General features: G+C 43.2%; 1 protein-coding gene across 1 annotated transcript; it reads right to left on the bottom strand.

The window, feature by feature from the left end:
* Window positions 1-1,666: 1,666 nt before the first annotated feature.
* Window positions 1,667-9,678, bottom strand: GUCA1A (guanylate cyclase activator 1A). Its single transcript, XM_069760094.1, has 4 exons — window positions 9,269-9,678; window positions 4,169-4,318; window positions 3,964-4,054; window positions 1,667-3,361 (listed from the first exon to the last, which is right to left on the bottom strand). The coding sequence occupies exons 1-4, from the start codon at window positions 9,464-9,466 to the stop codon at window positions 3,183-3,185; spliced, it is 618 nt and encodes a 205-aa protein (XP_069616195.1). The 5' UTR covers window positions 9,467-9,678; the 3' UTR covers window positions 1,667-3,182.
* Window positions 9,679-27,216: the final 17,538 nt, after the last annotated feature.

Genomic DNA, 27,216 nt, shown 5'->3' with positions numbered 1-27,216 from the left:
TTATTAATGAGGAATTCAACTCATTACTAAGAGATGTATCAGAAGACCTGGCAGGGTTTCTTTTAAAGTGGTTGTCTGGTTAAAACAAGTTACCACCTACCTATAGGAATTGTCATAACTTATTGACAGGTGGGGGTGTGACCATTTGGATTCACACAAATCGGCAGAATGGTGCACTTTTATCCCTGTTAAAATAGAGTAGCAGTGTGCTCCATTCACTCTCTATGAGGCTTTATCCTGCAGCCCCTTAGGGAACTGAATGGAGTGGGTATCCGAGCTGCTACGCTATTTTGTCATGGGATTAAATGTTCTCCAATCTACTGATTGGCACAGGTCTTGTCAGTGAGGAACCCTCTGATCATTAAGCTATTACCTATCCTGTTGATAGGTAATGACTTATTTTAACTACCGTATTTTTTGGAGTATAAGATGCACCCCAAATTTTCAGAAGAAAAATAGGGATAAAATTAATGCGTCAAACGAGGGTCCGTCTTATAGTCCGAATTATTCAGCTTACCTGGGGGTAGGGTGTGAAAGGGAGCGCTGGTGGAGCGGGTTCAAAGGAGGTGTTTGGTAGTTTGGCTCATCCCAGGTGGTGCAGCAGGTTCGGTGGTGCGGGGGCTCCGTCATATTGTGAAAGCCCTCACACATCCATCCCAGGCTGACGTGCGGCAGTTTCGCAGATCAGTGTTGCGGGGGCTCCGCCTACATTTTGTGAAAGGCCGGATCCCCCACATTTCCATTGCTGTAATGAGTTGGCCTCCATGAAAACGGTCGTTGAAGGCTGCGCATGCGCAGAATGAGATCTCGGGAGATGGTGCCGAGATCTTGTCTCCCAAGATCTCATTCTGCGCATGCGCCACCTCCGGCGGCCATTTTCATGGAGACCAACTCATTACAGTAATGGAAGTGCGGGGGCCTGGGATGGATGTGTGGGGGCTCCGGGATTTCTACAAATGCCGGTGGAGCCCACGCACCACCCATCAGCTGCAAAACCGACGCGCATCAGCCTGGGATGTGTCTCTTGGTAAGTGCATCCGGTCTATAAGATGCACCTCCATTTTCCCCAAAAATTTCTGGGGAAAAAAGTGCATCTTATAGTCCAAAAAATACGGTAATCAACCCCTTTTAAGGCTCTCACCTATTCAGCGCAAAATTTGTTCATCGGCCTCATCCAATTCCCTATTCTCACATATATAAAGCACATTAGTAAATAAATAAAACCCCTTCAAGGTGCACAAACAACAAAAAAAATGGAGAAAGTAGATTATAACACTAGGTCTGATTAGCGCAGGAGTAGTGAGATCGCTTAATGACGCAGTTCCCAGTCTTATCCTCCATGAGACTGATATACATCTTAAATCAGAGCATGTATTATACATTGCACTCACCAATACCTACAAGGTATATAACGTCCTTTGTTGTGCCATCCACTGGAGTTCCATCAAGGAGTCATTTCAACCTGAGACAGGCGCAAGTTCCCAATTTTTTATATAATCAACCTATATGCAAACAGTACCGTGTCCAGGATACAGACAATCATGTGGATCATACTATACTTTAACCCTTTAATGGCCAGGCCTGAAATACTCATAATGACCAACCAAATTGTTTTTTTTTCCTGCTTTTCTCTCTCCACTTTTCAGCAGCCACAACTTTTTTTTTTCACTTATGTGTTTCTTTGAGGCTTTTATTTTTTGTGTAAGACAAATTGAAATATTTTTTAGTGCTGTTTTTGAGCAAAGTATTGAAAAAAAAAAAAAAGTTTTCGGTTTAGATTTTTTTACTGTTCATGTTTCACTCCAGCTAACCTGAAAATTTCTGGTTACGATAGTGATTTGAATACCTAATATGTTTTTTTTTTTGCTCTATGTTATAAATATATTTTATATGAAAATATATATCTTTTTTTTTTTTTTTGGGGGGGGGGGAGATTTTTTTGTGGTGGGGATTTTTTTATTCCTTTTTGGAGATGTTTCTTATGAATATATTGCATGATTTGACATTTGTTCCGGGGAACTTTTTTCCTTATATTCTTCATTTTTTTACACTGTAACTGGGGCATCCATAGGAGCACCAGTTACAGGGAAAAACTGACTACTACAGTGACAGAAGTACTGGCAGAGCTGATCTCCATTTGCTAGGACCCAGCAGCTCTGCCAAAACAGACCCAGCAATCATATGATCGCTGGGTCCTACAAAAGCATCGTCAGTGCTAATGTTTCTATTTAGTACATAGGGCTTATTGAGCATTATGTAGCCAGAAAAAAGAGAATAAAGAAGTTATGATAAACCACTTCTGTCATCTCCCTAAAGTCCCCAGCTATGTCTGATACCCATCCACTCGACCTGCTCCTGCTAGGATTGCAAGAGCAGGAGCTTAAACCTCGCGCGGTAAACTAGCAATGGCACATGATTAAAAAATCAGGTTAAAGTATGTGTAAATTTACGGCGCTTAGTTGTTGTCATGCTAAAGTGGTTACCCAGGATTTAGGATTTTTTTTTTTTTATAAAAGGCAAGGAATGTTTTTTTAAAAAAAAACCAAAACAATCATTACTCATTCCACCTAACTCTCTAGCTCTGTTGGTCCAGTGGTGGGGATTAACATTAACTATTTAGGATAATTGTATAATGATAACCTGTCACTGCTTCTGACATGTCTGTTTTAGTAAAGGCATGCATAGCCCATGTAATAAACAAACTGGAGCATCTATTCTTAAAATTCTGCATTGTGTGGTTCCTCTGCTATTGCTCCTGAAAATGTATAAATATATCGACAACTTGTTTTTTTAATTATTTATTAGTTTTGCCCCCTCATCAGCACTGATTGCAGTATCTGAATATGTGTGAACCTCTAATTGCTAACGCCGAGTTGTCAATTTATTCACAAATTACTTGAAGGATAACACAATGCCGTTTTTCCTTGTAGAATTGCGATAAACGATGCCCCAGAATTGTTATTCCATAGGGAATATAAGTATTTAGTGAAATTGGTATTTTAGGAGTAATGACATGTCTTCTTTAAATGAATTCTAAATTCTCTACAATTGTTTGGTGTCAGGCCATTTATCGATGGCTCTTGTGTCCTGCTGTAGCCATTATTAATCAGTCCTGGTCATGTCATAGGCAAAGTCCGCAGGAAAAAAGATGCACAGTGTTGGAAACACAGACATTATTTCTTTCACCTCGGGTGATCAGTTGTGATTTCTTTACGAGGTCGTGATTCTGTGATTTCCATCCGTTTACCATCATTCTGAATCATGTAGACAATGTGTTTCAGGTCCAAACTGCGGGTCAGAACATCTAGGAGCACCTCATCCTTCTGTACACCTCCTATAAATTCCTCCAGGGATAATTCACCTAGAAACAATATAGACACAAATGAAAAATAACATTTTGACTCAATTTGATCTGCTTTCCGTTAGGGTTTTCCCTCAAATTTGGGCAATAGATTATTGTGTTCTGCAAAAATAAAACAACTAAAAGTGCAGAAAGATGGAGTCCTAATTTTCATCTTTTGAATTTACTGCATAAAAGTGAATGGATACTCTTATGAATAACATCTTTGGGCATTCGGATATAATCCCAAGATGACATGCCGAGAGTAACAAATGTGAATGCTTCTGCATATCCTTTGGGAGCCTAAGCTTTTATCAGCAGGATCCACTCTTTCTTTGTAAGATTTTTATTGTTTTTCAATATAGTTTTTCACATCTATTTTGCCACCCTTTATTGTAAGGTGCTTCAAGACACAACTGTACTAACTAAATGGCCTCTTATCATCACTGTTCTTCTAGTATGTCTATCAGTGTGACCTCTGGTGGAAAGCCCTGGTAGGTACAAGATGTGACACTAAACCTGCTCAGCTAGTCCTATTAGGCCACAATTGTATTAGCAGATAAGTCTAAGTCCCTTACGTAAAGGCAGTCTAATAATAAGAAAAAAGCATGAAGATTACTCACCATCGCCATTAATGTCAATTTTGTCAAAAACCATATCTGTGAATTCCTCTGCGGTCATCTCATCATTACATCTGTTAATAGCCCTGATAGCCTGAAAAATAGCAACAAGTTTGGTTGACTGCTTTACTTTTCAAATTTATGTCTGGGGAAATTTGAAATATGGTGTATAGAATTTACAGGTCTGATCTGCTAGAAATCCTCTCACCTTTATTATATTGAGAAGTTCTCCTCTGTCTATGCAGCCATTCCCATCCACATCGTAGAGCTTGAAGTACCACCGCAGCTTCTGCTCCACTTTGCCTTTCAGGACTAAGCTCAAAGCAGCTACATACTCCATAAAATCCATATAACCATCCTGAAAAAGAGTGTTCAATGAGTACATAAGTCTATTATTAGTGTACAGTATCCACTGTGTAAGGTGTCTATATCTGTCCGTCTGTCATCTGTCTACGTATGTAAGAAAAAAATTGGAGCAGCACCGTAAACAAAGCAGTGAGGGCAAAGATTCCCAAAAAACATCGTCATACCATAAGGGTTATAGAAGTCCACTTTTTCACTTACAACTTTTTGGAGTGCTGCCTGCTATTCTATCTATCTATCTATCTATCTATCTATCTATCTATCTATCTATCTATCTATCTATCTATCTATCTATCTATCATATTTAGTTGCCTCTTTATGATATAAACTTTGCTGATAACATTCCATTCTGGTCCATATTGACTGGACAACTACAGACAGCCATCATGTCATCATGGTACTCTGTGTGATGGGATGTGGAATTTTGGAGCTCTGTATTGGAAAATAACCCTTTTAAAATGTTATTGTACCATAGGGATGCAGACTGTTGATATGGCAAATGGAGCTCTTACTCGCCCTCCCAGGTCCCAGAGTTGCCTCTCTGCTGCTGATCCCATCTTTGCAGCATTGACGTCACATCTAAAGAGCTTGTAACTGCTGCTAACAATCACTGGGTTCAACAACTTGTGCAATCTGCATGGGCAAAGCCGCTGAACCCAGTGATTGACTACAGTGGTTACAAAAGCTGTAGACGGGATGTCACTGCTGAAGCCTAATAGTAAAGACTGGAGCAGCAATGTAGAGGCAGTGCTGGACCTTGGGAGGATGAATTACAGTTTTCAGTTTATTATATTAGACGTCTGTAATCCTATGGTACAATAACATTTTAAAATGGACAAACGTTGTAAGACTTCAGAACTAAGGAATTGTATAACGTTTGAAAGTCATCCAATCCGCATAGGATAGAGGACAACTTCCTGATCACTAGATGTCCAACCACTGGGACCCCACCAGTCCAAAGAACCAGGGCACTGAAGAGCACCATGTGAATGCAGGGGAAGCTAAGCACGTGCACCTCCACACCATATATTCCTTATGAGATCAAAGGATATATCCGAGTGCAGGGTTACAAAGGGTTTCTAGTATAAAAATGTTACAACCTATCCAAGGGACAACGGTGCCTAGCCGTCTCCAGCAGTCCTATGGGGAATGAATGAAGCAGTGGTTGTGCATGCTCCATTCAAATGGGGGAAAATGACCTCTGTTTTATTCATTCTCTATGGACTGCTGGAGATGGCTCCATTCGCACTCCTTTGGACAGTCATGTCTTTTCGTTACTGGAATACCTCTTTCAATTCCAGAGATCAAGTGGGGACCCAGTGATCAGACAACCCACCCTTATTTAATCTATCAAGTCTTTGGATAGGTGACAACTTTATGTTACCAGACAGCCCCTATAAGTTGATCTGATGTAATGAATCCAGAAAATATGAGTAAGCCCTGTATATAGACTTTCACAAATATGTATGCTGCTGTGTAGGAATTATAGCATTAGATGCTGGCTATTTAGACAAGTAACAACCTTATCCTCCGTCTTACTCTGCTCTATTGTCGCATCTAACTTCCCTATTATAGGAGAACTGTAGGGGAAACATGAAACAGGGGAAAACTATAGGCATGTTTAATGGCCCACTTAGATGTGACGATCCATGCTGTTAAATGACTGCTGGTTGGATATATCCAAGTCAATTGATGGTCATTTACTTGTCCATTTAGGTCGATGAATGTTCTATATGCAGAGAATAATCATTCTGTGTCCATGGAACTTCATGTTATCAGCAGCACCTTTACCATGACAGTATACTGCCAATAATAATTCTTTTTAGTCTGCCATAAATACCATTTTTCCAGACGAATTAGCATTTTGCTGATAATTAGGTACTAACATTCCTACAACACTTTAGAGAGAGTATAAGGCTGCGTTCACATGTAGCGGCCATGCTGCAATTTCCTAGCAGCAACATGTGCTAATGCAGTTTTTTTACTCTTTGTAGGGAAATAGCTGTTTGACCTGCAAATCCGCAGTGCCATTATGATCCGGTGAAAGCTATTTTCCTAGAAATTGAAGTGATTGTGCAAGAAAACAGTAAAAGAATGGAAACGGCACAGGACTGTTGAGGCCAAAAGCTGCACTGTGACCACTACGTGTGAATACAGCCTAAAGGAACAAGAGTCATATAGGCGGTTCTCTGCTCAGCATGATTGACAGATCCCTCACTATTTATGGATAGAGAAATGTATGTCCATCAAGCCGTTCCGAGAGAGGTAGAGCCTCCACAATGAATTTTCCCCTATTCCGGGCTCGTTCTTGAACTATGTTTTTTCGAAAAAGCTGTAAAGAATGTCTCATTGTAATGAAGGCGCCTGTCCTTATTTTGTGTTTCCTGTGGTTTAGGCAGGATAAACCTCCTGAACGATTCCCAGTAAGCCGATGATTCCAGGGATGGGATTCCTCTAAAAACATCACTGTAAGGCTACGTTCACACTAGCATTGCGCCGCCCTGCGTCGGCGACGCAACGCGCGACGCACGGAAAAACGCGCGCAAACGCGCGCAAAAACGCGCGCGTTTTGCGACGCATGCGTCGTTTTTTGACGAAATCGGACGCAAGAAAAATGCAACTTGTAGCGTTTTCTTGCGTCCGACGCTAGCGTCTAAAACGACGCACGTGTCGGAAAACGCGTGCAAAAAGACGCACGCGTCCCCTATGTTAAACATAGGGGCGCGTCGCCGCTGCGTCGCCGCTGCGTCACCGATGCAACAGCGACGCGACGCTAATGTGAACGTAGCCTAAGGCTGCCGTCACACTACCAGAATTTGGTCAGTATTTTACCTCAGTATTTGTAAGCCAAAACCAGGAGTGGGTGATAATACAGAAGTGGTGACGTGTTTCTGTTAAAGTTTTCCTCTGATTGTTCCATTCCTGGTTTTGGCTACAAATACTGAGGTAAAATACTGACCAAATACTGCTAGTGTGACGGCAGCCTAATACTGTAAGTGTAGGTTTCCATAGGTCACAGCCATGGCTTATACGTTCGTTTTTTCTTTTTTACCATTTGGCAGGGTAAGTAAAGCATGATGTCACCTGGAAACTTGCCATAGATTTTGGGCCTACACAATTTTTGACATCCAAGTCAAGGCAGAACAAGGCAACAGATTTTCGGGTTGCTGACCATTTTTTTTGGCTTTAATTTCACTGGGCAATCAAGTGTGTGTTTGTACTCTGGTGGATGTGTCCTAGTTGAGCTGGGTGGAGGCAAACAAGTTGGTGGCCGGTGCCATTTAAAAGAACAATATGGCCCATAGGCATTAAAAAGTTTCAGAAATATCATTTATATTTTCATATAGAAGAAAACATGATTTTTCAATGGTATTGTCTTCCGTATGGCATCCGCTTGTTATACATCGGTAGCTATTAAAAACTAAGTATAATAAATGTTAATAATTGAAACGACTCTTTAAAAATTGGATGCTGTACTGTTGATCCGCATAGGATCTGATTTTTTTTTGTGCCACCCATACACTTGAATAGTTGATTTTCATCCGAAACAGTAGGAACCAGTGCATGAGGCAATTTTATTTCACCCTCAGATTCGGTCCAAATCTGAACAGACTAATTGAATAACATTGGTCGGAGTGCTGTCCGCGTGAGGTCAGGATTCTTTACAGACACTAGTGTGAACTTACCCAAAGACTCATAATAAATGTCCTATGTGGATGGCTCACTGCTGCACACCGGCCATATGCTGTGACCCGTGTACTGGAAATTGGGCTGTACAGTAAAATAAGCATCCAAAAAGTCTAATGAGTCCATGACTCTATAAGGGGCAATATATGTGGATACCTAAGATCTTTCAATTGATGGGTGTGATGTAACTGTATTGGGTTTAGGGGAACAGGTCGGTGTGGAACTGTCCTGCAAAAGAATGATTCTGAACTATGGGCAGCTTCATGTTTAAACCTATTACTTGTCATGGAGGTTCTGTGCGTGACTTACTGCTGCATTCTGTCTTAGATCCACAAGGTGGCACTCTTTTGTGACTAATGAGAATATTTTCTTCAAACCTGGCTTTAAACAGCAACATACAGTGACATAGGCAGAATGGGCACTTAAAAAAGGCCCTATAATGCATCACTTTTAGAAATAAAGGGCTGATGCATGTGGCATATGATCTTTTTTGTAGCTGAGTGGGTATCTTGAATTAGTTTTGAGCAGTTTCAGAGGTTTCCAGGATTAACTAAAAACAAATCTGTTTTTAAAGGGGTATTTCTATCTCCAAGATCGTATCCCAAAATGTGATAGGTGTAATAATAATAATATTAGCAAATACCTCCAATTAGAAATGTGGTTTAGTACTTCTGATTCACCATGCCTCTTACGCCATGTGCAGGGCATTGCTGTAGCTTAGGTATCGATGGTTATGAACACTCATACAGTGACAGTTAGCTGTTAGTGGTCGTAACCATGGATACCTAAGTTACTGCAATGCCCGGCACATAGGGTAAGTGATATAGCAAACGACAAGAACTATACTACATTTCTAATTGGAGGTATTTGCTATTTTATATGATTATACATACGACATATTGGGATCGTGGAGATGGGGATACCCCTTTAACTTACTTAAAATGTTGGCAAACGTTCTGGTACTTGGAAACATTTTCATTCAACCCTTTGCTTAACTTCAAATAATCGCTCCTCATCTGTGAAAATTTGTAAATGGGGGACTTCCTATTTTATTAACCCTGCTGTTCTGTTTGCTTGGTGCTTTACTAGCACCAATATGTTCTACAGTATTGTACTAGGGACGTCAGCACTCACACAAGTCATTGTCCTCTGTATGACATTTCTGTATTATTGTACTAGGGAATTATCACATCCCCTCAGGACGTCTTATCATTAAATAGACAGTGCAGTATATCACATGGAGGTGCAGACAAGTTACCTTGTTAAAGTCAAATGTGTCGAACATTTGTTCAATGTATTCGTTGGATGCTGGACTAAGGTTCTTGAGTCCGAAGAACTGCTTGAATTCGTGTTGGGTCAACTGACCAGATGGACACTCCGTCATGAACTTTTTATACCATCGGTGAATTTCTGTGGCACTTAGCTCTTCTACTGCTTTTCCATCCATATTCCCCATTTTTTTTTAACTTAAAGTCTTGTTGTACTTTTCCGTCTATAAAATGTGGATCCCAAAAATGCAAAAAAAAGTATTCAGCAAAAATTACATTTACTACTTTGTTCCAGTAATCAGGTTAAATTTTCTTAATCCTTAAAAAGAGTATTCTGGATAAAACGCCCAAAGCTTGAAGGAGTCCAGTGTGTATTCTTCAAAAGTCCAAATGAAAAGACGGTAAAAAATGGCAAAGCTTTACTTAAGGAACCACGCAATTTGACTGCTGACCAATCACAGGGCTCCTCAGAAAAGTAACCCCTCGTGTCTATGCAGGTGAAAAGGAAAAACAAGCTCCCCACCCCCTATTGAATAACCTATCTGTCGTGATTAAAGTGAAATAAGATTACCGAAGAAGGTAGTTTAGGATGCCCATGAAGGGATTTGTAATCTTTTAATCGCAGATCTAGCTCTGACATTGTTAATGACCTATGATTGCTCTAACAATAGTATAAAAAAATTTAATTAGCATTGTTTCTTTTTTTTTTTGCAGGTGATAATCATTATAATAACCTTAGTAATTGTAATGGTTATTAATGAGTGGCTAAGGTCATATACACTGCTCAAAAAAGTAAAGGAAACACTTAAAACCCACATCCTAGATACCACTGAATGAAATATTCCAGTTGTAAATCTTTATTCATTACGTAGTGGAATGTGTTGAGAACAATAAAACCTAATAATGATCAATGTAAACCACAACTAATATCCCACGGAGATCTGGAGTTGGAATGAGGCTCAAAATCAAAGTGGAAAATGAAGTTACAGGCTGATCCAACTTCAATGGAAATGCCTCAAGACAAGGAAATGATGCTCAGTAGTGTGTGGGCTCCATGTGCCTGTATGACCGCCCTACAATGCCTGGGCATGCTCCTGATGAGGCAGCGGATGAGGCAGCAGATGGTCTCCTGAGGGATCTCCTCCCAGACCTGGACTAAAGCATCCGCCAACTCCTGGACAGTCTGTGGTGCAACGTGACGTTGGTGCATGGTGCGAGACATGATGTCCCAGATGTGTTCAATCGGATTCAGGTCTGGGGAATGGGCGGGCCAGTCCATAGCTTCAGTGCCTTCATCTTGCAGGAACTGCTGACACACTCCAGCCACATGAGGTCTGGCATTGTCCTGCATTAGCAGGAATCCAGGGCCAACCGCACCAGCATATGGTCTCACAAGGGGTCTGAGGATCTCATCTCGGTACCTAATGGCAGTCAGGCTACCTCTGGCGAGCATATGGAGGGCTGTGTGGCCCTCCATAGAAATGCCACCCCTCACCATTACTGACCCATTGCCAAACCGGTCATGCTGAAGGATGTTGCAGGCAGCAGATCACTCTCCATGGCGTCTCCAGACTCTGTCATGTCTGTCACATGTGCTCAGTGTGAACCTGCTTTCATCTGTGAAGAGCACTGGGCGCCAGTGGCGAATTTGCCAATTCTGGTGTTCAGTGGCAAATGCGATGCGTCCTGCACGGTGTTGGGCTTTTAGCACAACCCTCATCTGTGGATGTCGGGCACTCAGACCATCCTCATGGAGTCGGTTTCTAACCGTTTGTTCAGGCACATGCACATTTGTGGCCTGCTGGAGGTCATTTTGCGGGGCTCTGGCAGTGCTTCTCCTGTTCCTCCTTGCACAAAGGCTGAGGTAGCGGTCCTGCTGCTGAGTTGTTGCCCTCCTATGGCACCCTCCACGTCTCCTGACCTGTCTCCTGGTAGCGCCTCCAGCCTCTGGACACTATGCTGACAGACACAGCAAACCTTCTTGCCACAGCTCGCATTGATGTGCCATCCTGGATGAGCTGCACTACCTGAGCCACTTGTGTGGGTTGTAGAGTCCATCTCATGCTACCACGAGTGTTAAAGCACAACCAACATTCAAAAGTGACCAAAACATCAACCAGAAAGCATTGGCACTGAAATGTGGTCTGTGGTCCCCACCTGCAGAACCACTCCTTTATTGAGCGTGTCTTGATAATTGCCAATAATTTCCATCTGTTGTCTATTCCATTTGCATAACAGCATGTGAAATTGATTGTCAAACAGGGTTGCTTCCTAAGTGAACAGTTTGATTTAACAGAAGTTTGATTTACTTGGAGTTATATTTTGTTGTTTAAGTGTTCCCTTTATTTTTTTCAGCAGTGTATATGGGTCCTTCAGTTCTCAAGGGGGATGTCACGGTGGCTGACCCGATCCATGGCCCTATGGACGTCCGTTGTAAAAGGGGAAAGGTCTTTAAAGGGGAAATGTTCGTGACGCCACCTGTGGTACTCAGTCAGGGTGACCGACGCTGCTTAGGGGTCCACTGGGGTGATGTTATGGCAGCTAGATGGTATACCTTCCCACAGGTGAAGTGTATCCCCAGGGCTTCCCAGAGTGTAGATGGTGGATGGTGTGAGGCGCAGTGAAGAACTAGGACACAAGGGTGCAGTCTCTTTACCTTTCTACTGAAGGCTTCAGCGTCCACAGTCCAGAGCACCAGATCACAGGGTAGGCAGAATCCGGCCAGTTTGGAGGCAAATCCAGAGTCCCCTTAACCAGGTGGAAATCAGTTGCCTTCCTCTAGGGCCTGAGTATTGTAGTACCTTACTGCTGAGCCTCTCATAAGGTCCTCACAACTGTTGTAGATGTTCTAGATGTCATGTCTCTTTCTCTCTGTCCCCCAGATGGATAGGACAAACCCGTATGATTGATGGTCTGAGGCTCTTTACAGGGACTCTAGCATGCTCCGGCCTCCACAAGTTGCCACCGTGCCTCCTGGGTATAGGGCGGATCAGTAACTTGAAATTAGCTGTCCTGCCGGTCTCTGGAGCAAGGCATAAAGGACAGAACTCCTGGTCTCCTCTCCTTTTGTATTGACTTCTCCTCACGCTTTACAATACAGTTCTCTGTTCGTGTCTCTTTCTTAGGGGCTGCCGCACGTGGGGCAGGCGCAGCTCCGTGGCCTTCCGTCTAGGCCTCTGACAGGATCCCACCCTTGTCAGGGACCAACTACCTGAGTGGAGCTCAGATAGCAACTGTCCTGAGGCAAGCTCAGTCAGTGTCTGCCTAACTTTCTATCCAGACCACCAGTTTTACCTAATTGTGAAGAGTGCCCTAATAAATAGGAGCATAGCTCCCCCTGGTGGACTGGAGTATGAAGTGTGTTGTGTGTTGGTGTTACCTGGTAGTGAGATTTCCTTTATTGTCTCCAAACATAACATCACTCCCCTCTAGAGGAGAACAACATTACTGCAACGACCAGGACCCTGGGGCGCAACATATATATATAAAATATATATTAGAAGGTCATAAAAAGATGCTAAGCTTATTTTTTTCTATAAAATTGCAACAATAACATGGCATAGTGTTTGAGTATTCATTAGTATTATATTATAGAGTGCACACTGTCACCATTTTCCAGTGCTGGAAGAAGACTGGCATGTGACGTCATTAGGAGTTATTGATGATAATATTTTAGTGTATATGGACTATCTGTGAAAGCACATGACAATGTTAGACTTTTTCATACATACAGGTTTACAAAATTGTATGTAAAATCATTCTGTGATCCAATCATTAAGATTTTATATAATTTCTGTATTCATACATTAGCTTAATTTTTTACATTTTGTTTTGATGCGCAACGTATGATTAAAGAATGACACAATTGTACCATTCATCATCCTGTAATTAAATTGCCTTGTAATTTATGACTTTTTCCAGCAGTCTACACGATCATGCAAGTATCATTGCTGCTTTGGACATACTGTAGGGTAATGAGAAGGTGTTTACTGATCTGACAACTCTTTTGCATAAAACTGCAGATTAGGAAAACAAATTACATAAGAAGTCACTTCTGATCTTAGGTATATTTTCAATAGGGAGGGAGGTAGCATCAAGAAATGCTACAGAAAAAATGGTACAAAAGGACTATATGATTCTCTTATCAGGAGAGTGTACTTGTGATGGTGTCAAGGGGTTATTTCTATTTTTGGAGGAAACAGAGAAAGTACTGTTGGGTTGTCTCCTATAGTAGTAGAAAAAAATGTCAAAATGTCATCAAACTGCAAGTTATTAAAGCCCATAGAACACACTATAAGAACATATTTTAAGGTTTTAAAATCTGTGATAAAACTTGATGTATACTTAGATTTTTACTAAAAAGAGTGTTTTATAAAATCAAATGGTCGGTACTTTCAATTGGATTCTTTTTAGGAGCCATATGTTCGGTACTTTCAATTGGATTCTTTTTGGGCGCCATACAGCCGGTACTCTGATTTGAATTCTTTATGGGCACCATACGGTCGGTACTCTCAATTGGATTACTTTTTGGCACCATACAATCGGTGCTCTCAATTGGATTATTTTTGGGCGCCATACAATCGGCACTCTGATTTGAATTCTTTATGGGCACCATACAATCGGTGCTCTCAATTGGATTATTTTTGGGCGCCATACAATCGGCACTCTCAATTGGATTATTTTTGGGCGCCATACAATCGGCACTCTCAGTTGGATTATTTTTGGGCACCATACGGTCGGTACTCTCAATTGGATTCTTTTTGAGCACCATATGGTCAGTACTCTCAATTGGATTATTATTAGGCGCCACTGGCAGCATCTGAGTCCCTTGCAGATAATTTTATGAAGCTATGGCATTCCAAATATGATGCAAATGATTTCATTGTTTCATCAGCTTTTACAAATACTGTACAATAATTACAATGGCTGGTGTTTGGGTCTTTTCCTGGACCTTGGTCATGGCTGAAGTTGATGATCATTTGATAAGCTGAGTTGTCACATGGTCTACAACTTTGGCCATAACCAAGGTCTAGGACAGGACCCAAACACAGGCCATTGTAATTATTATAATTTATTTCAATAAGCTGATGAAAGAATAAAATAATTTGTCATATTTGGAGTGCTGTGGTTTCCTGTATTAAATATGAAAAGAAGGGTAGACAGAGTAGGTAGTTGCCTAAAGCACCAGTTAGTGGAGGATAAAGTTTATGGATTTTTTTTTCTCTTTTTTTATATGACTGTTCTGCACTTATTTATTTTACCAATTAGTTTTTCCGTGTATAAATAAGATTTGTAAGGATTGGTGAGGAAAGAAGCAACAAGGGACAATTAAATGAATGATTGTCCATCGTGATGAACTTCAGAGACAGTAAGGTAGGGACATTCTGAGGTCTCCATCTTGGGTATCCCCAGAGCTTGTTATGCTCCGGAGTGTCCATATTTGAAACCATTCTCTGTTGTGAATTCTGTGACTGAATTCACTCCTGTGGTCACGAGTGGTACTGCAGCTTCTGGGCTTCCTCCCTCAGGTGTTCTGGTGAGCTCGTTGGCTGCCTTGTTATTTAACTCCACCTGATTCTGTCTTCCTTGCTCCTTGTCATTGTTCCAGTGTTGGATCTGAGCTTCTGGATCTTTCCTGTGGCCTGCTGCTCTGCTTAGATAAGTGCTTCTTTGCTTTTGTTGCTGTTTTTTCTGTCCAGCTTGTCTATTCGTTTTTGCTGGAAGCTCTGAGACGCAAAGGGTGTACCGCCATGCCGTTAGTTCGGCACGGTGGGTCTTTTTGCCCCCTTTGCGTGGTTTTTTGCTTTAGGGTTTTTTGTAGACTGCAAAGTTCTCTTTGCTATCCTCGCTCTATCTAGAATATCGGGCCTCACTTTGCTGAATCTATTTCATCCCTACGTTTTGTCTTTTCATCTTGCTAACAGTCATTATATGTGGGGGGCTGCCTTTTCCTTTGGGGTATTTCTCTGAGGCAAGTCAGGCTTGTATTTCTATCTTCAGGCTAGTCAGTTCCTCAGGCTGTGCCGAGTTGCATAGGTAGTGTCAGGCGCAATCCATAGCTGCCTTTAGTTGTGTTTAGGATAGGTTCAGGTATTGCGGTCTACAGAGATTCCACGTCTCAGAGCTCGTTCTATTGTTTTTGGGTTATTGTCAGATCACTGTATGTGCTCTGATTACTGGCACACTGTGTTACTGGATTGCCTTCATAACAGTACAAGGAGCCAAACTAATGATTCTCAATAGAGGGAAAAAAGAAGTTCTGACATCATTTTTTTTTTCTCAGCTCTGTGTTCAGTCTTTTTTTTCCCCTAGACATTAGGGTGCTTCAGGACACAGCTGTGGACATGGATATTCAGGCTCTGTGCTCTTCAATGGATAATCTCGTTATAAATGTACAAAAGATTCAAGATACAATTGATCAGAAATCTATGCTAGAACCAAGAATTCCTATTCCTGATTTGTTTTTTGGTGATAGAACTAAGTTTCTGAGCTTCAAAAATAATTGTAAGCTATTTCTGGCCTTGAAACCTCATTCTTCTGGTAATTCAGTTCAACAGGTTTTGATTATTATTTCTTTTTTGCGCGGCGACCCTCAGGACTGGGCATTTTCTCTTGCGCCAGGAGACCCTGCATTGAGTGGTGTCGATGCGTTTTTCCTGGCGCTCGGATTGCTGTACGATGAGCCTAATTCAGTGGATCAGGCTGAGAAAAATTTGCTGGCTTTGTGCCAGGGTCAGGATGATATAGGAGTATATTGTCAGAAATTTAGGAAGTGGTCAGTACTCACTTTGTGGAATGAATCTGCGCTGGCAGCTTTGTTCAGAAAGGGTCTCTCTGAGGCTCTTAAGGATGTCATGGTGGGTTTTCCTATGACTGCTGGTTTGAATGAGTCTATGTCTTTGGCCATTCAGATCGGTCGTCGCTTGCGCGAGCGTAAATCTGTGCACCATCTGGCGGTATTCTCTGAGATTAAACCTGAGCCTATGCAGTGCGATAGGACTATGACCAGAGTTGAACGGCAAGAACACAGACGTCTGAATGGGCTGTGTTTCTACTGTGGTGATTCCACTCATGCTATTTCTGATTGTCCTAAGCGCACTAAGTGGTTCGATAGGTCTGCCGTCATTGGTACTGTACAGTCCAAATTCCTTCTGTCCATTACCTTGATATGCTCTTTGTCATCGTATTCTGTCATGGCGTTTGTGGATTCAGGCGCTGCCCTGAATCTGATGGATTTGGATTATGCTAAACGTTGTGGGTTTTTCTTGGAGCCTTTGCGGTGTCCTATTCCGTTGAGAGGAATTGATGCTACACCTTTGGCCAAGAATAAACCTCAGTACTGGGCCCAGCTGACCATGTGCATGGCTCCTGCACATCAGGAAGTTATTCGCTTTCTGGTGCTACATAATCTGCATGATGTGGTCGTGTTGGGGTTGCCATGGCTACAAACCCATAATGCAGCATTGGATTGGAACTCTATGTCGGTATCCAGCTGGGGTTGTCAGGGGGTACATGGTGATGTTCCATTTTTGTCTATTTCGTCATCCACCCCTTCTGAGGTCCCTGAGTTCTTGTCTGATTATCAGGATGTATTTGAAGAGCCCAAGTCCGATGCCCTACCTCCGCATAGGGATTGTGATTGTGCTATCAATTTGATTCCTGGTAGTAAATTCCCTAAGGGTCGTTTATTTAATTTATCCGTGCCTGAACACACCGCTATGCGCAGTTATGTGAAGGAATCCCTGGAGAAGGGACATATTCGCCCATCGTCATCACCACTGGGAGCAGGGTTCTTTTTTGTAGCCAAGAAGGATGGTTCGCTGAGACCGTGTATTGATTACCGCCTTCTTAATAAGATCACTGTTAAGTTTCAGTATCCCTTGCCATTGTTATCTGACTTGTTTGCTCGGATTAAGGGGGCTAGTTGGTTCACTAAGATAGATCTTCGTGGTGCGTATAATCTGGTGAGAATCAGGCAAGGAGATGAATGGAAAACGGCATTTAATACGCCCGAGGGTCATTTTGAGTATCTTGTGATGCCGTTCGGACTTGCCAATGCTCCATCTGTTTTTCAGTCTTTTATGCATGACATCTTCCGTGAGTATCTGGATAAATTCCTGATTGTTTACTTGGATGACATTTTGATCTTCTCAGATGATTGGGAGTCTCATGTGAAGCAGGTCAGAATGGTTTTCCAGGTCCTGCGTGCTAATTCTTTGTTCGTGAAGGGATCAAAGTGTCTCTTCGCTGTGCAGAAAGTTTCATTTTTGGGGTTCATCTTTTCCCCTTCTACTATCGAGATGGATCCGGTTAAGGTCCAAGCCATCCAGGATTGGACTCAGCCGACATCTCTGAAAAGTCTGCAAAAGTTCCTGGGCTTTGCTAATTTTTATCGTCGCTTCATCTGTAATTTTTCTAGCATTGCCAAACCATTGACCGATTTGACCAAGAAGGGTGCTGATTTGGTTAATTGGTCTTCTGCTGCCGTGGAAGCTTTTCAGGAGTTGAAGCGTCGTTTTTGTTCTGCCCCTGTGTTGTGTCAACCAGATGTTTCTCTTCCGTTCCAGGTCGAGGTTGATGCTTCTGAGATTGGAGCAGGGGCGGTTTTGTCACAGAGAGGTTCTGGTTGCTCAGTGTTGAAACCATGTGCTTTCTTTTCCAGGAAGTTTTCTGCTGCTGAGCGTAATTATGATGTGGGCAACCGAGAGTTGCTGGCCATGAAGTGGGCATTCGAGGAGTGGCGTCATTGGCTTGAAGGAGCTAAGCATCGCGTGGTGGTATTGACTGATCATAAGAACCTTACTTATCTCGAGTCTGCCAAGCGCTTGAATCCTAGACAGGCCCGTTGGTCGTTATTTTTTGCTCGCTTCGATTTTGTACCTTCCGGGCTCTAAAAATGTGAAGGCGGATGCTCTGTCTAGGAGTTTTGTGCCCGACTCTCCGGGTTTATCTGAGCCGGCGAGTATCCTCAAGGAAGGAGTCATTGTGTCTGCCATCTCCCCTGATTTGCGGCGAGTGTTGCAAAAATTTCAGGCTAATAAACCTGATCGTTGTCCGGCCGAGAAACTGTTCTTCCCTGATAGGTGGACTAGTAAAGTTATCTCTGAACTTCATTGTTCGTGTTGGCCGGTCATCCAGGAATCTTTGGTACCAGAGAGTTAGTGGCTAGATCCTTCTGGTGGCCATCTCTGTCACGGGATGTACGTACTTTTGTGCAGTCCTGTGGGATTTGTGCTAGTCCTAAGCCCTGCTGTTCACGTGCCAGTGGGTTGCTTTTGCCCTTGCCGGTCCCAAAGAGGCCTTGGAAACATATTTCAATGGATTTCATTTCTGACCTTCCCGTTTCTCAAAAGATGTCAGTCATTTGGGTGGTCTGTGATCGCTTTTCTAAAATGGTCCATCTGGTGCCCTTGGTTAAATTGCCTTCCTCCTCTGATTTGGTGCCTTTGTTCTTCCAGCATGTGGTTCGTTTGCATGGCATTCCTGAGAATATTGTTTCTGACAGAGGTTCCCAGTTTGTTTCAAGGTTTTGGCGAGCCTTTTGTGGTAGGATGGGCATTGACCTATCTTTTTCCTCGGCTTTCCATCCTCAGACTAATGGCCAGACCGAACGAACCAATCAGACCTTGGAAATATATCTGAGATGTTTTGTTTCTGCAGACCAGGATGATTGGGTGTCCTTTTTGCCGTTGGCTGAGTTCGCCCTTAATAATCGGGCCAGCTCGGCTACCTTGGTCTCTCCATTTTTCTGCAATTCTGGGTTCCATCCTCGTTTCTCTTCAGGACAGGTTGAGTCTTTGGACTGTCCTGGTGTGGATTCTGTGGTGGACAGGTTGCAGCAGATCTGGACTCAGGTAGTGGAAAATTTGACCTTGTCCCAGGAGAAGGCTCAACTTTTCGCTAATCGCAGACGCCGTGTGGGTCCCCGACTTCGTGTTGGGGATCTGGTTTGGTTATCTTCTCGTCATATTCCTATGAAGGTTTCCTCTCCTAAATTTAAACCTCGTTTTATTGGTCCGTATAGGATTTCTGAGATTCTCAATCCTGTGTCCTTTCGTCTGACCCTCCCGGACTCCTTTTCCATACATAATGTATTCCATAGGTCGTTGTTGCGGAGATACGTGGCACCTATGGTTCCATCTGTTGAGCCTCCTGCCCCTGTTTTGGTGGAGGGGGAATTGGAGTATATTGTGGAGAAAATTTTGGATTCTCGTGTCTCTAGACGGAAACTCCAGTATCTGGTTAAATGGAAGGGTTATGCTCAGGAAGATAATTCCTGGGTTTTTGCCTCTGATGTCCATGCTCCAGATCTTGTTCGTGCCTTTCATGTGGCTCATCCTGGTCGGCCTGGGGGCTCTGGTGAGGGTTCGGTGACCCCTCCTCAAGGGGGGGTACTGTTGTGAATTCTGTGGCTGAATTCACTCCTGTGGTCACAAGTGGTACTGCAGCTTCTGGGCTTCCTCCCTCAGGTGTTCTGGTGAGCTCGTTGGCTGCCTTGTTATTTAACTCCACCTGATTCTGTCTTCTTTGCTCCTTGTCATTGTTCCAGTGTTGGATCTGAGCTTCTGGATCTTTCCTGTGGCCTGCTGCTCTGCTTAGATAAGTGCTTCTTTGCTTTTGTTGCTGTTTTTTCTGTCCAGCTTGTCTATTCGTTTTTGCTGGAAGCTCTGAGACGCAAAGGGTGTACCGCCATGCCGTTAGTTCGGCACGGTGGGTCTTTTTGCCCCCTTTGCGTGGTTTTTTGCTTTAGGGTTTTTTGTAGACTGCAAAGTTCTCTTTGCTATCCTCGCTCTATCTAGAATATCGGGCCTCACTTTGCTGAATCTATTTCATCCCTACGTTTTGTCTTTTCATCTTGCTAACAGTCATTATATGTGGGGGGCTGCCTTTTCCTTTGGGGTATTTCTCTGAGGCAAGTCAGGCTTGTATTTCTATCTTCAGGCTAGTCAGTTCCTCAGGCTGTGCCGAGTTGCATAGGTAGTGTCAGGCGCAATCCATAGCTGCCTTTAGTTGTGTTTAGGATAGGTTCAGGTATTGCAGTCTACAGAGATTCCACGTCTCAGAGCTCGTTCTATTGTTTTTGGGTTATTGTCAGATCACTGTATGTGCTCTGATTACTGGCACACTGTGTTACTGGATTGCCTTCATAACAATTCTCCTAATTCTACCCAAGAAAACTTTTATCACCATAAGACCTTATGGCAAACAATGTTTAGTTCAATAGAACTGTGGAACAGTGTTACAGCTATCATATGGACCATAAATTGTGGTTGCATTACAGCAATGTGAAACTGGCTTTCTTCTTTGGGCAATAGGGCTTAATAATAAAAAAAAAAATCACAAAAAGTAGACTATTTGACCATAGTACAAATATGTACAGGGAATGTATGCAATTCACAGTATGTTTAAAGAGGCTTTCAGTCAAAGACAATTACATAAAAGATCTTTAAATAATAAGGTATATAACCTATTAATACAGTTCAATTTGGAAGTAACGTGGACATGGTTAGAAAGGTGTATATCGTTGATCCGTCATATATTCTTATGGGACCTCAATGTTTAAGATGTTTCATTTATTATTATATTAGTCTGATGCATTCCCTTCACATGCTTGTATCCAATGTGCTATTGCTAAGAACCCCAGCACTACAAAAGCAGTTTACATGAAAGAGGATTAAACTCCTTAACGGTGTGATCCAAAGGTCAGCAACCTCTTCACCAGATTGCATAGGTATTTTAAGCCTGTTGAACCTTGATTCCCTTGACTGATCATTTATACGTCAAGTGGACTTTTCATCTATGTATAAATCTGATTCAAAAGGGATTTTTTGTCGACTTTGCCTTATCTGGACATCTACGGTACTTTAAAAAATGATCAAAAAACATGTCCAGTCATGTGAAGAAGTCATGAGAACTGCTGATATAAATTTTTTTAAATTATTTTTTAACATGGACATTTCAATATGTGATCTTCATTCAGCAATCTAGCAACATACAGTAAAAAATTGACTAGGCGATAAGCCCAAATTCACAGATATGCCGGCCCTTGTGAGGAAGAACCACAGATTTTTTTTGTGCATTCATTCCTTAGAGGAATTAAAGGTATGTTTAGGGTCATTGACATGTTACAAGATGTACTTTCAGATGAGTGTACTCTTCTGGCAGAAGGTGATGTCACAATAGACTATATACCAAGTTAGTAAATATTGTGATTAAGGAGTATTCTCAAGTTTGTGACATCATCACTATGGAATTCTACCAAGGAACATACACTATTATCACATCATCACAATGGGATTTTACCTAGGAATAAAGACAAACTCTAGTGTGACTTAAAGTTGTATTCTGAAGAAAGTTACCCCCTATCCACTGGATCATTTACATAATAGTCTTATCACATACAAAATAGCAAAACTTTATCAGTAAAAGTTTACTTTTAAGGAGACAATTAAAGAAGTTGTCTGGTCCAAATGGATAAGTCTGCAGTCACTCTGTGTGACTGCAGACTTATGAATCCTTCTGGTTGGCCAGTTTCTGAGCCGGGAGCAGAGGGCATGTATGCGTTATACATACTCCGGCCAGAGCACGTCCAGTGGGCATGGCCTCTCTCCATACACCTGCATAAAGCAAGGCCAATCCCTGAATAGGGACCTGGCTGTCCAGTGTATGGAGCGAGGCCATGTCCACTGGTCAATAACTGGCCGGAAGTAAGTATAACTCATACGTACCCTCCAGTCTCAGCTCAGAAACTGGCGAATCCTTGCTGCACACAGTTGTTATGACCTGGTGGTCAGGACAATAATGGACCTGGTGGTTAAGAGCACACGGAATGACCTGATAGTTACTGATAATAAAGGACGAGCTCTGGGACGTGGAAACTCTGCTGACCGCAATCCCTAATCCTATCAAACACACTAGAAATAGCCGTGGATTGCGCCTAACGCTCCCTATGCAACTCGGCACAGCCTAAGGAACTAGCTAGCCCTGAAGATAGAAAAATAAAGCCTACCTTGCCTCAGAGAAATTCCCCAAAGGAAAAGGCAGCCCTCCACATATAATGACTGTGAGTAAAGATGAAAATACAAACACAGAGATAAAATAGATTTAGCAAAGTGAGGCCCGACTTACTGAACAGACCGAGGATAGGAAAGGTTACTTTGCGGTCAGCACAAAAACCTACAAAAAGACCACGCAGAGGGCACAAAAAGACCCTCCGCACCGACTCACGGTGCGCAGGCGCTCCCTCTGCGTCCCAGAGCTTCCAGCAAGCAAGAGAACAATAAAAATAGCAAGCTGGACAGAAAAATAGCAAACAAAAGAAATACAAGCTGGAACTTAGCTTCTGTTGGGAAGACAGGTCACAAGAACGATCCAGGAGTGAACAAGACCAATACTGGAACATTGACAGGTGGCATGGAGCAAAGATCTAAGTGGAGTTAAATAGATCAGCCAGCTACCGAATAAACCTCGTCACCTGTGGAAGGAAACTCAGAAACACCCACCAGAGGAAGTCCATGGACAGAACCAGCCGAAGTACCATTCATGACCACAGGAGGGAGCCCGACAACAGAATTCACAACAGTACCCCCCCCTTGAGGAGGGGTCACCGAACCCTCATCAGAGCCCCCAGGCCGACCAGGATGAGCCAAATGAAAGGCACGAACCAGATCGGCAGCATGAACATCAGAGGCAAAAACCCAGGAATTATCTTCTTGACCATAACCCTTCCACTTGACCAGGTACTGGAGTTTCCGTCTCGAAACACGAGAATCCAAAATCTTCTCCACCACATACTCCAACTCCCCTGTTGTGAATTCTGTGGCAGAGCTCCCTCCTGTGGTCACAAGTGGTACTTCGGCTGATTCTCTCTGTGAGCTTCTGTTGGTGGAGGGAAGTGGTACTGCGGCTTCTGAGTTTCCTCCCTCAGGTGATCTGGTGAGGTCGTTAGGTGCTTCTCTACTTAACTCCACCTAATGCTTTGATCCTGGCTTCCTGTCAATGTTCCAGTGTTGGACTTGCTTTTCCATGGATCATTCCTGTGGCCTGCTGCTCTGCATAGCTAAGTTCTTCTTTGCTATTTGTTTGCTATTTTTTCTGTCCAGCTTGTCTAATTTGTTGCTGGAAGCTCTGGGACGCAAAGGGTGTACCTCCATGCCGTTAGTTCGGTACGGAGGGTCTTTTTGCCCCCTTTGCGTGTTTTTTTTTAGGGTTTTGTGTAGACCGCAAAGTTACCTTTTCTATCCTCGCTCTGTTAAGAAAGTCGGGCCTCACTTTGCTGAATCTATTTCATCTCTACGTTTGTCTTTTCATCTTAACTCACAGTCATTATATGTGGGGGGCTGCCTTTTCCTTTGGGGTATTTCTCTGAGGCAAGGTAGGCTTATTTTCTATCTTCAGGCTAGTTAGTTTCTCAGGCTGTGCCGAGTTGCATAGGCAGAGTTAGGCGCAATCCACAGCTGCCTCTAGTGTTGTTTGGAGAGGATTAGGGATTGCGGTCTGCAGAGTTCCCACGTCTCAGAGCTCGTTCTATGATTTTGGGTTATTGTCAGATCAATGTATGTGCTCTGACCGCTATGTCCATTGTGGTACTGAATTGCCTTTCATAACACTCCCCCTCAACCAACACCGGGGCAGGAGGATCAACGGATGGAACCACAGGCGCCACGTATCTCCGCAATAACGACCTATGGAACACATTATGGATGGCAAAAGAAGCAGGAAGGGCCAAACGAAATGACACAGGATTGATAACCTCAGAAATCTTATACGGACCAATGAAACGAGGCTTAAACTTAGGAGAGGAAACCTTCATAGGAACATAACGAGACGACAACCAAACCAAATCCCCAACACGAACTCGGGGACCCACACAGCGCCGGCGGTTAGCGAAACGTTGAGCCTTCTCCTGGGACAATGTCAAATTGTCCACCACATGAGTCCAAATCTGCTGCAACCTATCCACCACAGTATCTACACCAGGACAGTCCGAAGACTCAACCTGCCCTGAAGAGAAACGAGGATGGAAACCAGAATTGCAGAAAAACGGCGAAACCAAAGTAGCTGAGCTGGCCCGATTATTAAGGGCAAACTCAGCCAACGGCAAAAAGGACACCCAATCATCCTGATCAGCAGAAACAAAGCATCTCAGATATGTTTCCAAAGTTTGATTAGTTCATTCGGTTTGGCCATTTGTCTGAGGATGAAAAGCCGAGGAAAAAGACAAATTAATGCCCATCCTAGCACAAAAGGATCGCCAAAACCTCGAAACAAACTGGGAACCTCTGTCAGAAACGATGTTCTTCGGGATACCATGTAAACGAACCACATGCTGGAAAAATAATGGCACCAAATCAGAGGAGGAAGGCAATTTAGACAAAGGTACCAAATGGACCATCTTAGAAAAGCGATCACAAACCACCCAAATGACCGACATCTTTTGAGAGACGGGGAGATCCAAAATAAAATCCATAGAAATATGCGTCCAGGGCCTCTTCGGGACCGGCAAGGGCAAAAGCAACCCACTGGCACGAGAACAGCAGGGCTTAGCCCGAGCACAAGTCCCACAGGACTGCACAAAAGAACGCACATCCCGTGACAAAGACGGCCACCAAAAGGATCTAGCCACCAAATCTCTGGTACCAAAGATTCCAGGATGCCCAGCCAACACTGAACAATGAATCTCAGAGATAACTCTACTAGTCCATCTATCAGGGACAAACAGTTTCTCCGCTGGGCAACGGTCAGGTCTATCAGCCTGAAATTTTTGCAGCACCCGCCGCAAATCAGGAGAGATGGCAGACAAAATTACCCCCTCTTTGAGAATACCCGCCGGCTCAGGAACACCCGGAGAGTCAGGCACAAAACTCCTTGACAGGGCATCAGCCTTCACATTCATAGAGCCTGGAAGGTACGAAACCACAAAATCAAAACGGGAGAAAAATAACGACCATCGAGCCTGTCTCGGATTCAACCATTTGGCAGACTCAAGATAAGTCAAATTCTTGTGATCTGTCAAGACCACCACGCGATGCTTGGCTCCTTCAAGCCAATGATGCCACTCCTCGAATGCCCACTTCATGGCCAACAACTCACGATTACCAACATCATAATTACGCTCAGCAGGCAAAAACTTTCTAGAAAAGAAAGCACATGGCTTCATCACCGAGCCATCAGAACTTCTTTGCGACAAAACAGCCCCTGCTCCAATCTCAGAAGCATCAACCTCAACCTGAAACGGGAGCGAAACATCTGGCTGGCACAACACAGGGGCAGAAGAAAAACGACGCTTCAACTCCTGAAAAGCCTCTACAGCTGCAGAAGACCAATTGACCACATCAGCACCCTTCTTGGTCAAATCAGTCAATGGTTTAGCAACAGTAGAAAAATTAGCGATGAAGCGCCGATAAAAATTAGCAAAGCCCAGGAACTTTTGCAAGCTTTTCACAGATGTCGCCTGAGTCCAATCGTAAATGGCCTGGACTTTAACAGGGTCCATCTCGATAGTAGAAGGGGAAAAAATGAACCCCAAAAATGAAACCTTCTGAACTCCAAAGAGACACTTTGACCCCTTCACAAACAAGGAATTTGCACGAAGGACCTGGAAAACCATTCTGACCTGCTTCACATGAGACTCCCAATCATCCGAAAAGACCAAAATATCATCCAAATACACAATCAGGAATTTATCCAGGTACTCTCGGAAGATGTCATGCATAAAGGACTGAAATACTGATGGAGCATTGGAAAGCCCGAATGGCATAACCAGGTACTCAAAATGGCCCTCGGGCGTATTAAATGCTGTTTTCCATTCATCGCCTTGTTTAATACGCACAAGATTATACGCCCCTCGAAGATCTATCTTGGTGAACCAACTAGCCCCTTTAATACGAGCAAACAAATCAGACAGAAACGGCAAAGGATACTGAAATTTGACTGTAATTTTATTAAGAAGGCGGTAATCAATACAAGGTCTCAAAGAACCATCCTTCTTGGCCACAAAAAAGAACCCTGCTCCTAACGGTGATGACGACGGGCGAATATGACCTTTCTCTAAGGATTCCTTTATATAACTCCGCATAGCGGCGTGTTCTGGCACAGATAAATTGAACAATCGGCCCTTAGGAAACTTACTACCAGGAATCAAATTAATTGCACAATTGCAATCCCTATGAGGAGGTAGGGCACTGGCTTTGGGCTCATCAAATACATCCCGATAATCCGACAAAAACTCTGGAACTTCAGAAGGAGTGGAAGACGAAATAGACAAAAATGGAACATCACCATGTACCCCCTGGCAACCCCAGCTGGACACAGACATAGATTTCCAGTCCAATACTGGATTATGAACCTGTAGCCATGACAACCCCAAAACGACCACATCATGCAGATTATGCAACACCAGAAAGCGGATATCCTCCTGATGTGCAGGAGCCATACACATGGTCAATTGGGTCCAGTACTGAGGCTTATTCTTGGCCAAAGGCATAGCATCAATTCCTCTCAATGGAATAGGATACTGCAAGGGCTCCAAGAAAAAACCACAGCGCCTAGCATACTCCAAGTCCATCAAATTCAGGGCAGCGCCTGAATCCACAAATGCCATAACAGAATAGGATGACAAAGAGCAAATCAGAGTAACAGACAATAGAAATTTAGACTGTACCGTACCAATGGAGGCAGACCTAGCGAACCGCTTAGTGCGCTTAGGACAATCGGAGATAGCATGAGTGGAATCACCATAGTAAAAACATAGCCCATTCCGACGTCTGTGTTCTTGCCGTTCAGCTCTGGTCAAAGTCCTATCACATTGCATAGGCTCAGGCCCATGCTCAGATAGTACCACCAAATGGTGCACAGCTTTGCGCTCACGCAAGCGTCGATCGATCTGAATGGCCAAAGACATAGACTCATTCAGACCAGCAGGCATGGGAAATCCCAC

Source organism: Ranitomeya imitator, chromosome 3, assembly GCF_032444005.1.
Source record: "Ranitomeya imitator isolate aRanImi1 chromosome 3, aRanImi1.pri, whole genome shotgun sequence".
NCBI classification, from domain to species: domain Eukaryota; kingdom Metazoa; phylum Chordata; class Amphibia; order Anura; family Dendrobatidae; genus Ranitomeya; species Ranitomeya imitator.
Note: the sequence above shows the minus strand (reverse complement) of the source record. Positions and strands in the feature narration are given on the sequence as shown.